This window comes from Coregonus clupeaformis, chromosome 3, assembly GCF_020615455.1.
Source record: "Coregonus clupeaformis isolate EN_2021a chromosome 3, ASM2061545v1, whole genome shotgun sequence".
NCBI classification, from domain to species: Eukaryota; Metazoa; Chordata; class Actinopteri; order Salmoniformes; family Salmonidae; genus Coregonus; species Coregonus clupeaformis.
The window spans coordinates 33,583,483-33,596,415 of NC_059194.1; the positions used below are offsets into that span (position 1 = coordinate 33,583,483).

At 42.1% G+C, this 12,933-nt stretch overlaps 2 protein-coding genes across 4 annotated transcripts in view; one reads left to right on the forward strand and one right to left on the reverse strand.

Annotated features, from left to right (window-relative positions):
* The first annotated feature begins 1,688 nt into the window (after window positions 1–1,688).
* LOC121544889 (histone deacetylase 3) lies at window positions 1,689–9,338 on the forward strand. 2 transcript variants are annotated; one of them, XM_045209455.1, is made up of 15 exons: window positions 1,689–2,005; window positions 2,423–2,505; window positions 2,598–2,740; window positions 3,430–3,511; window positions 3,734–3,790; window positions 3,919–3,974; window positions 4,095–4,228; window positions 5,338–5,418; window positions 5,771–5,844; window positions 5,963–6,027; window positions 6,224–6,313; window positions 6,628–6,686; window positions 8,049–8,128; window positions 8,297–8,454; window positions 8,634–9,338. In XM_045209455.1, the coding sequence occupies exons 1-15, from the start codon at window positions 1,951–1,953 to the stop codon at window positions 8,701–8,703; spliced, it is 1,287 nt and encodes a 428-aa protein (XP_045065390.1). In that variant the 5' UTR covers window positions 1,689–1,950; the 3' UTR covers window positions 8,704–9,338. The 2 variants fall into 2 exon arrangements, with proteins under 2 accessions (XP_045065390.1, XP_045065391.1); XM_045209456.1 differs by having other exon boundaries at window positions 1,692–1,839.
* A 929-nt stretch (window positions 9,339–10,267) lies between these two features.
* The window catches only part of LOC121545452 (palladin), a 32,613-nt gene continuing 29,947 nt past the window's right edge, over window positions 10,268–12,933 (reverse strand). For both annotated transcript variants that reach the window (XM_045208362.1, XM_045208360.1), the window contains one exon: window positions 10,268–11,002. In XM_045208362.1, the coding sequence (XP_045064297.1) occupies window positions 10,872–11,002 (131 nt within the window). In that variant the 3' untranslated portion in view covers window positions 10,268–10,871. The remainder of the gene's footprint in view (window positions 11,003–12,933) is intronic.

The following is a 12,933-nucleotide window of genomic DNA, read 5'->3' on the forward strand; positions in this document are numbered from 1 at the left end:
GAAGATCATCAAGGACATCAACCACCCGAGCCACTGCCTGTTCACCCCGCTATCATCCAGAAGGCGAGGTCAGTACAGGTGCATCAAAGTTGGGACCGAGAGAATGAAAAACAGCTTCTATCTCAAGGCCATCAGACTGTTAAATAGCCATCACTAGCACATTAGTGGCTGCTGCTGCCTATTGAAATCACTGGCCACTTTAAGAAATGGAACACTAGTCACTTGAATAATGTTTACATATCTTGCACTACTCATCTCATATGTATATACTGTATTCTATTCTATAATATTCTACTGTAACTTAGTCCATGCCGCTCTGTCATTGCTTGTCCATATATGTATATATTCTTGGTGGTCCTCTGTAGCTCAATTGGTAGAGCATGGCGCTTGTAACGCCAGGGTAGTGGGTTCGATCCCCGGGACCACCCATACGTAAAAATGTATGCACACATGACTGTAAGTCGCTTTGGATAAAAGCGTCTGCTAAATGGCATATTATTATTATTCTTAAATTCCATTCCTTACTAGATTTGTGTGTATTGGGTATATGTTGTGAAATTGTCAGATATTACTTGTTAGATATTACTGCACTGTCGGAGCTAGAAGCACAAGCATTTCGCTACACCCACAACAACATCTGCTAAACACGTGTATGTGACAAATACAATTTGATTTGATTTTAGAGGACTCATCATGGATATAACCCATTTTAGCATGGACATTGAGGGCTTCAGCTATTTTAAAGTAGTCAACTTGGTGGGGATTCCTATGAGTTCAGAGCAATCAGCCAATGAAGAACAAGAAAATTGACTACTTTAAAATCGAGATAGCCTCAATGGCGCTGTCACAGATGCTTTAATGACACAGATACAAAGATGAGTCCTCTATCTCTAGCTGGAATCCAGCTTTTGTCAAATTTACATCAAAAGTTGATATTTCTTTTCGCATTTTAGCTAACTATAACCCTAACCCTTTTCCTAACCTTAACCTAATTCTCCTAACCTGCTGCTTAAGTTCTCATTAACCTGCTATGAAAAGTCAATTCTGACAAAAGCTGGATCCCTTCTAGCCATGCCGCTGCCAACGGTCATGGCTAGAAACTATCCAGCTTTTGTCAAATTAATGTCAAAAGTTGATTATTTTGCATTTAAGCTAACCCTAACTGTTTTTCTAACCTTAAACTAATTGTTCTAACCTGCTACGTTAATTCTCCTAACCTGCTTCGTAAATTCTAACCTGATACGAAAAGTCAAATCGAACGGTACCACAGATAGAACAATGAGACAGATATTTCACCGGATGTATAAATGTGAAGCATCTGATTGGCGTTTCCACTCATTACCAAATATGGTGGTGAGAGGAAGCCCAGAGACCGGCAGTGGGAGAAGATAGAGCGAGATGGATTTCTGCTAATTGATTAAACATTTGAGCTCAATACAGTTTTGTGTTTCCAAAACTAAAATCTGTTACGAACAGAGTGGATAAGTTTTGTAGACTTTACCCTTTGCCAAAGTTTAAAATGTGTTTGCGTTGTTTAGAAGGAGTGCGAAGGTGAATTGAGTTATTGCACACGCGCACTTCACAAGTTAGGCGGTCCCTAACGGAAATATGCAAATAAATTATAGAACGCGCCAATAGGCTCACGCTAGCTCGTGCTTGGCTCCTTGCTTGTTCTGCCCACTAGGATTAATTAGCTCCCGTTGGAAACGACAGGCTGGGGTCTATCTATCTTGGGTTAGTTCAAATAAATATTTGGTGCGACTCTATTTGACAAAAACTGGATCCTTTTAGCCATGACCCCTGCTCCCGCCCCCCTTTTGACTGTCGCTGAACAATGACGTAAGTTTTACTCGCCGTTTACGATGGCGGCTACTTGCTAAATGAAGGAACTATATATTTACAGTAACAAATACCCAGTGAACCGTAGAAAAAAAAGGAGGCTGATTTGCAATGTCCAACAGAACAGCATATTTTTATGATCCGGACGTGGGCAACTTTCATTATGGTAAGATACATTTTGGCTACAAAAAACACGAAGCTAGACACTAGCATAGCATATTAGCAAGCTGGCTAACTTATTAGATAAATAGCTAGCTAAAGTTATTTCCTTTTCAATTTGTGATTAGATCGTAACGTTATTTGATTATTATTTATGCTAGGAATCAGGTCAATTGAACTCGCCGCAAACTCGAAACTTGTTCGCTATCTAACGTTACTAGCTAACGTTAGTAGTCGTGTGTTTGCAAGAGTAACGTTAGATTTGCTTTATTCTAAATTTTTACTGGCTAGGTAGGTTATGAATGATAGCTAGCATCACGCAGAACCACAGAGAAATCAAGAAATTGATAACTGCATAGGAGAGAATAACACTAACTGAAACATGATGTTTCCCTCTTTCTTTGCTTTTCCTTTCTTTATCAAGGTGCTGGTCACCCTATGAAACCCCATCGTCTCTCTCTGACGCACAGCCTTGTTTTGCACTATGGCCTATACAAAAAGATGCAGGTAAGTCATGCTGAAAAGTACCAGATGAAACCAGACAGATTCATGTCCTTCTTGACACAATGTTCATGCATTGACTGGTCCTTGTTTTACAGGTTTTCAAACCATACAAAGCCTCCCAACATGACATGTGCCGATTCCACTCAGAAGATTACATTGACTTTCTTCAGAAGGTCAGCCCCAACAATATGCAGGGCTTCACAAAGAGTCTCAACACCTTCAATGTGGGGGATGACTGGTGAGAATGTCTTATCTATCTTCTATAACAGGGGTATTCAACTCTTCCCCTATGAGGTCTGGAGCCTGGGGGTTTTCTGTTCTACCTGATAATGAATTGCACCCACCTGGTGTCCCAGGTCTAAATCAGTCCCTGATTAGAGGGGAAGAATGGAAAAACCCAGTGGAACTGGCTTCGAGGTCCAGAGTTGAGTTTGAGGGTTCTATAATGTATTAGCCTACATTACTAACGACATGTACATATTACCTCAACTAACTTGTGCCCTCACACATTGACTCTGTACCGGTACCCCCTGTATATTGCCTCCCTATTGTTATTTTATTTTACTGCTGCTCTTTAATTATTTGCTTTATTTTTATTTTTTTTACTTATCTATTTTTTACTTAACACTTTTTTCACCCCCTTAAAACTGCATTGTTGGTTAAGGGCTTGTAAATAAGCATTTCACTGTAAGGTCTACACCTGTTGTATTCGGCGCATGTGGCAAATAAAATTTGATTTGATAACCTGGTGTAAATTTGGATTCATGTGTGACTTGAGGACAATGCAACTGTGTGTGAAATACATAATGTGTCATAATACAGAATGTTGTTTTTGTAATATTATGCTCACTGTAATGTGCAACTTGTGATCAATATCTGTTTGACGTATGCATATATATGTTTGGTAATGCATGTGTCCTCTGTCAGCCCTGTATTCCCGGGCCTGTTTGAGTTCTGTTCCAGGTATACCGGAGCGTCACTACAGGGAGCAACACAGCTAAATCACAAGGTATGCGCACACACACACATCATGTTGTACCACTGTGAAGGTCAGTTTGTTTTAGGGAAAACGGTAAGCTCAGCTTCTTTTCTGTCATGTCAGGACTATTGTTATAAATGTATTCTATCTACTGGTAGGCTATATTTATTTAGGCCAAGCAATTTACAGAGCCAGGTAAATAGTCGACCAGGCTTTGTGATTTGTGTATTGATCGGGACCATTGTTTTGCAGATATGTGACATTGCCATCAACTGGGCTGGGGGTCTTCATCATGCTAAGAAATTTGAGGTAAGAATTATGCGACATGCATTTGTTTCTTTGTCAAGACAATTTACTTCTACGGCCTCTGGTCATCTTTTAATATGCCTATGTACAGCTTTTTATGATGTCATGATTTCACTCGTTTTTGTTTTTAGGCCTCTGGATTTTGCTATGTAAATGACATTGTCATCAGTATACTGGAGCTTTTGAAGTAAGAGCAAAGCACCCCTACAGTCTGTATTTTACTATTTCCCAAATATATATTTTTCTGTTTCTGGGTTCATGTCCCTCTAAGGATCACTGACAACTAATAATGTAAATGTATCTTTAGATACCACCCACGTGTGCTCTACATAGACATTGACATTCACCATGGCGATGGGGTGCAGGAAGCCTTTTACCTGACTGATCGGGTCATGACTGTATCCTTCCACAAGTATGGGAACTACTTCTTCCCAGGCACAGGTAAGACGAGCCATATGAGTGTCTGTTATAATCAGTGAGAATACTCATTGAGAAATAGAGATACAGTTTGTCTTAATGACTAAATAATTATCTCTATGGGACAATAGAGGTGTCTTAGTGCAAACATAGTTCTGAGCTATAGTTCGAATCAGTTTGATTATTTGTTACATTGTATTTTTTTCATTTGGTCCGGTTGGTTTCACATTGCCAAATGTCAAACAAACTAAAATGCCTAAACAAAATCACATGTTCATGCAAGTGATTTGTTTTGTTGTAGAAAATGCTCACGTTAAATCCATTTATGATTATCCAGAAGCATAACTTGTGTCCCAAACCTTTTTTTTGTGTCATTTAGCAGACGCTCTTATCCAGAGCGACTTACAGGAGCAATTAGGGTTAAGTGCCTTGCTCAAGGGCACATCGACAGATTTTTCACCTAGTCGGCTCAGGGATTAGAACCAGCGACCTTTCGGTTACTGGCACAACGCTCTTAACCACTAAGCTACCTGTTACCTAACAACCTGTGGAAACGGCTAACAACCTGTGGAAACGGCTAACAACCCGTGGAAACGGCTAACGACCCGTGGAAACGGCTAACAACCCGTGGAAACGGCTAACAACCTGTGGAAACGGCGCAATAGCTGCTCTAACTTTGACGTGAATGAGCTATTCAATAGCCTATATCCCCGGTATAGCCCCTATCTCCCCTAATCTGCATCGGATGCGCTCATAAATGCGCCACTACTCACAGAATGTTTGAGAGTTATCAAGTTATGGTATTGCGTACATTTTATCAAATGCTCACAGTCAAACAACCAATAATAATGCGTGCCTCTGGTTCTTTTCCTGTGTTTGGTCCGGACTGCTTTCTCACGTGCAGCGAACCGCACCACGGTACATATAGATATGGACTGAGACCACCCTTTTTGAGCGAACCATAGTGCATTGTTTAGTGCGCTCCCGAGTGCGGATACTGTTCACACTGGTCCAAATGAACCGAACTAAGGGGGAAAATGCGGCAAAGTTCGGGAAAACTGCTCCAAACCAATTTGGTGTGAAAGAGCCTAGTCTTTGATAAACAAATTGTGTTTGAATGTTTTGTCCCATAGGTGACATGTATGAGGTAGGGGCTGAGAGCGGCCGTTACTACTGCCTGAACGTGCCTCTCCGGGATGGGATCGATGACCAGAGTGAGTAGTGTCCTTCCTGGATCCCCCACTCAGGGTGGCTCTCTGGCACGCCAGTCTGATAATGCTATTAGACTCAGGCCAGTGAGATGTCTCTAGGGAGTGCTTTTATCAGAAATGTGTTATGCTGCCTATTAGTTTCTGATGTCTAAACTATTAACATCTCTCTGATGGGTGTTAAAATGTGTTACAAAGGGTCTGATAGCATACAGGATAATAACCAACAACAGATGTTTCCTGATTTTTGATAGGGGATCAATTAAGCAAAACATTGCATAATTGGCAAGAATGATTGAAAGGATGAATTCTCTTCATTGTGTCCAATACCTTATCATTATAGCACTTTGTTTCTTAGGCTACAGGCAACTGTTTCAGCCAGTCATCAAGCAAGTGGTGGACTTCTACCAGCCAACCTGTATCGTTCTTCAGGTGAGCATTTGGCAGCCAGAGATCATCATTGGCGTTTTCGCATGAATGGCATGTGGCATGTGGCATGGATTGTGGTATTGAATATGGGACTCATACATGCACCTCTTGTCATTGATAGTGTGGGGCTGACTCTCTGGGCTGTGACCGACTAGGATGCTTCAACCTTAGTATACGAGGCCATGGGTAAGTAAGTGTCTTAGGAGTGATAAGGATGCAGGTTTGGTGGATGGAAGTCAATGTACTCCTTAATATGAGGATATACTGCAACCTACTGGTAGGAGGGCAAATTTAAGGGATTACAGAAAATCCCTTACCAATTTACACAAGAGCCAGGATATGGTAAACTCTGTCTTACCCAGGGTACACATTTTTCCTATAGGGAATGTGTGGAGTTTGTAAAGAGCTTCAGGATTCCCCTGCTGGTGCTGGGAGGAGGAGGGTACACAGTACGCAATGTGGCCAGATGCTGGTGAGTGCTCATTTATTTCATTGCTGTAACTAGACTATAGTGTAGAGCCCTCAAACTCAACTCTGGACCTTGAAGCCTGTTTCACTGCCTTTTTTCCATTGTTGCCCTCTAATCAGGGACTGATTTATACCTGGGACACCAGGTGTGTGTGTGTAATTAAATATCAGGTAGAACTGAACCAGCAAGCTCTGGACCTTGAATACCCCTGGTGTAGAGGTTAGGCGACAGTTGTTTTTAATGGAGACAGAAGATCATGTTCACAGTGTATATGGAACCACTTAAGACTGAACATTGTTGCTCTTCTGCCATTCTAGGACCTATGAAACCTCCCTCCTGGTTGATGAGCCAATTAGTGATGAGCTGCCCTATAGTGGTAAGTGAGCAAGCCTTTTGTACATTGGTTTGATATGTCGACATTCTATGATGTACACTGAACAAAAATATAAACGCAACATGTAAAGTGTTGCTTCATGAGCTGAAAAAAAAAATCCCAGAAATGTTCCATATGCACAAAAAGCTTATTTCTCTCAAATGTTGTGCACAAATTTGTTTACATCCCAAAGCATTTCTCCTTTGCCAAGATATTCCATCCACCTGACCGGTGTGGTATATCAAGAAGCTGATTAAACAGCATTATCATTACACGGGAGCACCTTGTGTTGGAGACAATAGAAGGCCACTCAAATGTTAATTTCTGTTCCAAAAGCCGCATCCAACGTCGTTTTAGAGAATTTGGCAGTACGGCCAACCGGCCTCACAACCGCAGACCACGTGTACCCACACCAGCTCAGGACCTTCACATCCGGCTTCTTCACCTGCGGGATCGTCTGAGACCAGCCACCCAGACAGCTGATGAAACTGTGGGTCTGCACAAACTGTCAGAAACGGTCTCAGGGAAGCTCCTCTGCGTGCTCGTCGTCCTCACCAGGGTCTTGACCTGACTGCAGTTCGGCGTTGTAACTGACTTCGATGGCCACTGGCACGCAGGAGAAGTGTGCTCTTCTCAGATGAATCCTGGTTTCAACTGTACCAGGCAGATGGCAGACGTTGTAAACAAGTGCCCCATGGTGGCAGTGGAGTTATGGTATGGGCAGGCATAAGCTACGGACAACGAACACAATTGCATTTTACCGATGGCAATTTGAATGCACAGAGATACCGTGACGAGATCCTGAGGCCCATTGTCGTGCCATTCATCCACTGCCATCACCTCATGTTTCAGCATGATAATGCACGGCCCCATGTCGCAAGGATCTGTACACATTTCCTGAAAGCTGAAAATATCCCAGTTCTTCCATGGCCTGCATACTCGCCAGACGTCACCCATTGAGCATGTTTGGGATACTCTGGATCAACGTGTACGACAGCATGTTCCAGTTCCCGCCAATATCCAGCAACTTCGCACAGCCATTGAAGAGTGGGACAACATTCCACAGGCCACAATCAACAGCCTGATCAACTCTATGCGAAGGAGATGTCGCGCAGCATAAAGTTAATGACACATTTTCTGATCCACGCCCCTACCTTTTTTTTTTTAAAGGTATCTGTGACCAACAGATGCATATCTGTATTCCCAGTCATGTGAAATCCATAGATTACTGAATTTATTTCAATTGACTGATTTCCATATGAACTGTAACTCAGTAAAATCTTAATTGTTGCATGTTGCGTTTTATATTTTTGTTCAGTGTAGAAGCACTATTTAATTTGCTCATTTTCTTTCTCACCCCTCCAGAGTACTTTGAGTATTTTGCGCCAGACTTCACGCTCCACCCAGACGTCAGCACCAGGATAGAGAACCAGAATTCAAGACAGGTAAGTTTGAGAATGCACTCTCCCTCACATTCTTCTCTTGTTTTGTGTATTCCTGAACCACAGTCTACATGTTTTCAACAAGGATTCAAACTATTGAATATGTGTGATCATGAAAATAATTATCTCCAGTTTTAAGTGATTTATCTTCCTCCTCCTGTGTTTGTTTAGTACCTGGAGCAGATACGTTCTACAGTCTTTGAGAACTTGAAGATGTTGAACCACGCCCCCAGTGTCCAGATCCACGACGTGCCCTCGGACATCCTGAGCTACGAGCGTACTGACGAGGGAGACCCAGACGAGAGGGGATCAGAGGACAACTATTCCAGGTGAATACACTCGTAGTCGGCTTTGTGACACACAGGAGCATATCCGTTCTATCATATGTGTTAGTAATGGAGTCAATATGACCCGTTTTGGTCTAACTGCATGTAGTATCTGTGTGAACTGTGAAAATTGTATGGTGTTTGAACATTCTGGAATTAAATGGCTTATGTTCTCTTTACAGGCCGGAGGCAGCCAATGAGTTCTATGATGGTGACCATGACAACGACAAGGAGAGCGACGTGGAGATTTGAGCGCTCAGATGTCAGACTTTTCCCTCTGATATGATTGGGAAACCATAGTCTTAAGGCTGCAGTCTCTGGAAAGTGAACCCCATGATTACTCCTCCCCAAGAAATGATGGGCGATTCAACCAAAGCCATCTCATGGACTTGACCTTACTGTACTTAGAGCGAGACTACCACCACGAATTCCTTTTTATTTTTTACTATGTGTAAACGTGTCATTGAGTATGTAGAGGACATCATCCTGAGCAGTTCTATTGCCAAGCACTTCCTCAGTCAGTCACCTTCTGACTCACCTGAAGAAGACCTCCAAGCAGAGCCCAATACACCATCATGTACTGAAACGTTATGTCGTCTCTTATATTGTTTGAAATGTCTGGGCCTTTTTCATCAGAACAGGATGGAAGAGACTTCCTCTTGGTCCTAAAGGTTGTCAGGTTAACGGTCCAGTGGGGGTTGACTTTCTGTGCTTTACTACCTGTTGCTCGGTGCTGTGTCAAGAGGGGACTTGTCAGTCATATTGCCAGTTTTCCACTTCACACATTGGGATCAGAGGTCCATCCTTTGAATATCAAGTAAAAAAAAAAGTGTTCAATGTTTTGATGAAATTGTTACTTTAAATATAAAATAAATTACAAAACGTAATGGCTACAATGCTTCACAATTAAGTTATAGCTACACTGGAAAATTTAACATAACAGTTTAAGATTGTACTGAGTTAGTTCATAAGGAACCAGTCAATTGAAATACATTCACATGACTGAGAACACCGCTATGCATCTGTCACATACCTTAAATGGTAGGGGTTTAGATCAGAAAACCAGGCGGTATCTGGTGTGACCACCATTTGCCCGGTAGAGTTGAAACTGGGATTCAGCCGTGAAGAGCACACTTCTCCAGTGACCATCGAAGATGAGCATTTGCCCACTGGAGTCGGTTACAACCCTGGTGAGGACGACGAGCACGCAGATGAGCTTCCCAACAGTTTGTGCAAACCCAGTTTCATCAGCTGTTCGGGTGGCTGGTCTCAGACGATCTCGCAGGTGAAGAAGCCAGATGTGGAGGTCCTGGGCTGGCGTGGTTACATGTGGTCTGCGGTTGTGAGGCCGGTTGGATGTTCTGGCAAATTCTCTAAAACGATGTTAGCAGTTTATGGTAGAGAAATTAACATTCAATTCTGTGGCACCAGTTCTGGTGGACATTCCGGCAGTCAGCATGCCAATTGCACGCTTCCTCAAAACTTGAGACATCTGTGGCATTGTGTTGTGACAAAACTGCACATTTTAGAGTGGCCTTTTATTGTCCCCAGCACAAGGTGCACCTGTGTAATGATCATGCTGTTTAATACGCTTCTTGATATGCCACACCTGCCAAGTGGCTGGATTAGCTTGGCAAATGAGAAATCCTCACTAACAAATGTGAGAAATAAGCTTTTTGTGCGTATGCAACATTTCTGGCCTCTTATTTCAGCTCATGAAACATGTCTTTACATTTTGTGTTTATATTTTTGTTCAGTGTATAAGAACTCAATTTGATATCTTATTTTGAAAGTGAAATGAGATGACCACCTGTAATAAGGTCAGGAAAACTTTATTACACATCCATTCAATTTCACATCATACACGTTACATAACACATGTTTTTCTATGGTCAGGATTAGACCTTGTAGTAAATGTGGGTGTTACGGCAACCATTTACATTTAGAACTAATTGTCCAATAAATAGCTTATATAATAAAACCATTTGACCTACACAAACATAGTAACATGTCTGGAGACGATACATGATTCATTCTCTATCCGCTAGAACAGCAAACAACAGGACAGCATTTGACAAAAGGTCTGTGTCAAGTCAAGTGCTCCGGCCAGGAAGGCAACACCACACTAAGAGGATGTGCGGTTGGGAAAGCCACATCTGACCAGCCTGCCCTTGACACAAAACCGTAAGGGCTCAAACTAAAGTGCATTTGACAAATGCGGGGTCTGGTGAGGTGTCCTGGATTGAGACTGAGGCAGTGTGGGTAAAATGTGAGAGTCCATCTACCTGCTTCCTCAAAACCTCGATTGGTTTCCTCCCCAAGACAGACAACAGGACAGCCTCAGTGGACGGACAGACAGGCAGGTATAACAAGGAGCACAACACACATCCACGGGTATTACACTGCTGGTGTCGTGTTGTCTAGAGCTCCTCGCTCTCGTACAGGGGGGCCGTGTTCTGGGGGGTGGGGTCTGGAGTCAGGACAGGGAGATGGCAGAGGAGGGGGATTTTAAAATGCTTGCCTGTAGGGGGGGCAGTCTTGTTGGTGCGAGCTGCAGAGAGAGGAGTAAACAGAATGGAATACAAAAGGTAAAGATATATTCAGAAAAGTCTCCTTGAACCTCTAATGCAATAATAATAATAATAATAATAATAATAATAATAATAATGAAATGTTGCGTTTGAGCCAGGTAATAAAACTAAATGAAAATAAAGCTGGTCAATGTAAATATTACCAACCTTTTCTTTTAAAACCATCAGAAATGTTTGGACCTCCTCATCTACAGGAAGAATGTGCTGCTATCCTAAGAGATTTTCCTAAAAGAACTCCAAAAGATACACTGCTCTGGTATTATGGCTTGTACAAGAGCCATTGAGGCATGCCTGTGCTGTGAGCATGGCGTCGCTGCCCTCTCTGCTGTATTAAGCACCATCTCCAGTTACAGGTTCAAACCTTGGGGGTCGAAAGACAAGCTTTCCTTGTGGCCAGCAGAGTGCCCGGCTAAATTGTGCTGCACAGTTGGGGCCTGATATCGTCGCGATGAGACAATCATACGAATAAAGAAGAGTCAGTTTTTCCATTTAGTAACCCTGCGCTGAGAGGACAGAGCAAGTATATGCACTCTCTCTCACCGATCAATTGCAGACTTTACTTCTTCAGCTAGCTAGGCTGAATAGAGGTAAAACTCAATATGGCTGCTCTCGGTCCGCATAACAGATGGCATGTTATGTGATCGAGGAGAAATATAATAGCCAGCCAGGCACAATGAATACAGCGGCCCCTCATTTTCCTAGTGTGGGGATCTATTTTCTTATAACTAGATGTGATGCCTAGCTTAGAAAGAATGCATTAATGATTAAACATAATAGGTTTGTACTGTACTGATATAAATTGTTTAACATAACAAGCTGTGATTCATGTGAGGAATGTAGGGTGAGACAGACTTGTGATTCTCACAGACACATACACACTGCCTCTTTGTTAGACCGCGCTCAAGGACATGTGTTCTGCTACAGTGGAGAGGAACAGACTATGTCTGAAGTTGCAAAACAACTAAACACCTGGCAACAGTGAAGCGCCAAGGGGATGGGACCAGCCTGTGCGCCAACGATAGGCTGAGTAAGTCTAAACCACGCTCACTCTCTACTCTGATTGGCCAGCAGGAACTATCTCTGTCAGAGTATTTAGGGAAGAACTTAGAACAATGGATCAGTTCTCTGAGTGCCCTGCGTGGTATTTCAGTGGACCCGTATATACGAACATCATATTTACCATTGAAGTGTTTTGCATTAATTAAAATACTAGTCTATTTTAGAAGATGTCTATTGACCTCTTTTGTTCCTAATACCAGATTTGAATTGACGCAACTTAACAATAGCCTTGTAATGATACATCTGCTATGGGTTTCTCTCAGCCTTTACAACCTGCACCGCCATGGCAACTACTATATTTGCAGGATGGCGGGAGAAATGACAGGAAATTGTCCCCTCTCCATTGTAACAGCAGAAAGTACTACAAATATTGAGTAACAGACCATTTCCCGTTGCTGCTACAGTACAACACTGGTAATTTAGTGGTGTAAAGTACTTAAGTAAAAATAATTTAAAGTACTACTTAAGTTGCATCTGTACTTTACCATTTATGTTTGACAACTTTTACTTCACTACATTCCTAATGAAAATAATGTACTTTTTACTTCATACATTTTCCTTGACACCCAAAAGTACTCATTACATTTTGAATGCTTAGCAGGACAGGAAAATGGTCCAAATTCACACATTTATCAAGAATACATCCCTGGTCATCCCTACTGCCTCTGATCTGGCGGAATCACTAAACACAAATGCTTAATTTGTGAGTGTGCCCATGGCGACCCCTAAATAAATAAAAAACACTGCTCTCTGGTTTGCTTAATATAAGGAATTTGAAATGATTTATACTTTTACTTTTGATACTTAACTATATTTTAGCAATTACATTTAA

What these genes read in the sequence shown, in the direction of transcription:
- LOC121544889 (XM_045209455.1), top strand. Translation starts at nt 1,951, where the DNA reads ATGTCCAACAGAACAGCATATTTTTATGATCCGGACGTGGGCAACTTT. An exon ending in AGTATACTGGAGCTTTTGAA is followed by an intron (nt 3,975 to 4,094) that starts GTAAGAGCAAAG and finishes ATGTATCTTTAG; the next exon opens with ATACCACCCACGTGTGCTCT. An exon ending in AGAACCAGAATTCAAGACAG is followed by an intron (nt 8,129 to 8,296) that starts GTAAGTTTGAGA and finishes GTGTTTGTTTAG; the next exon opens with TACCTGGAGCAGATACGTTC.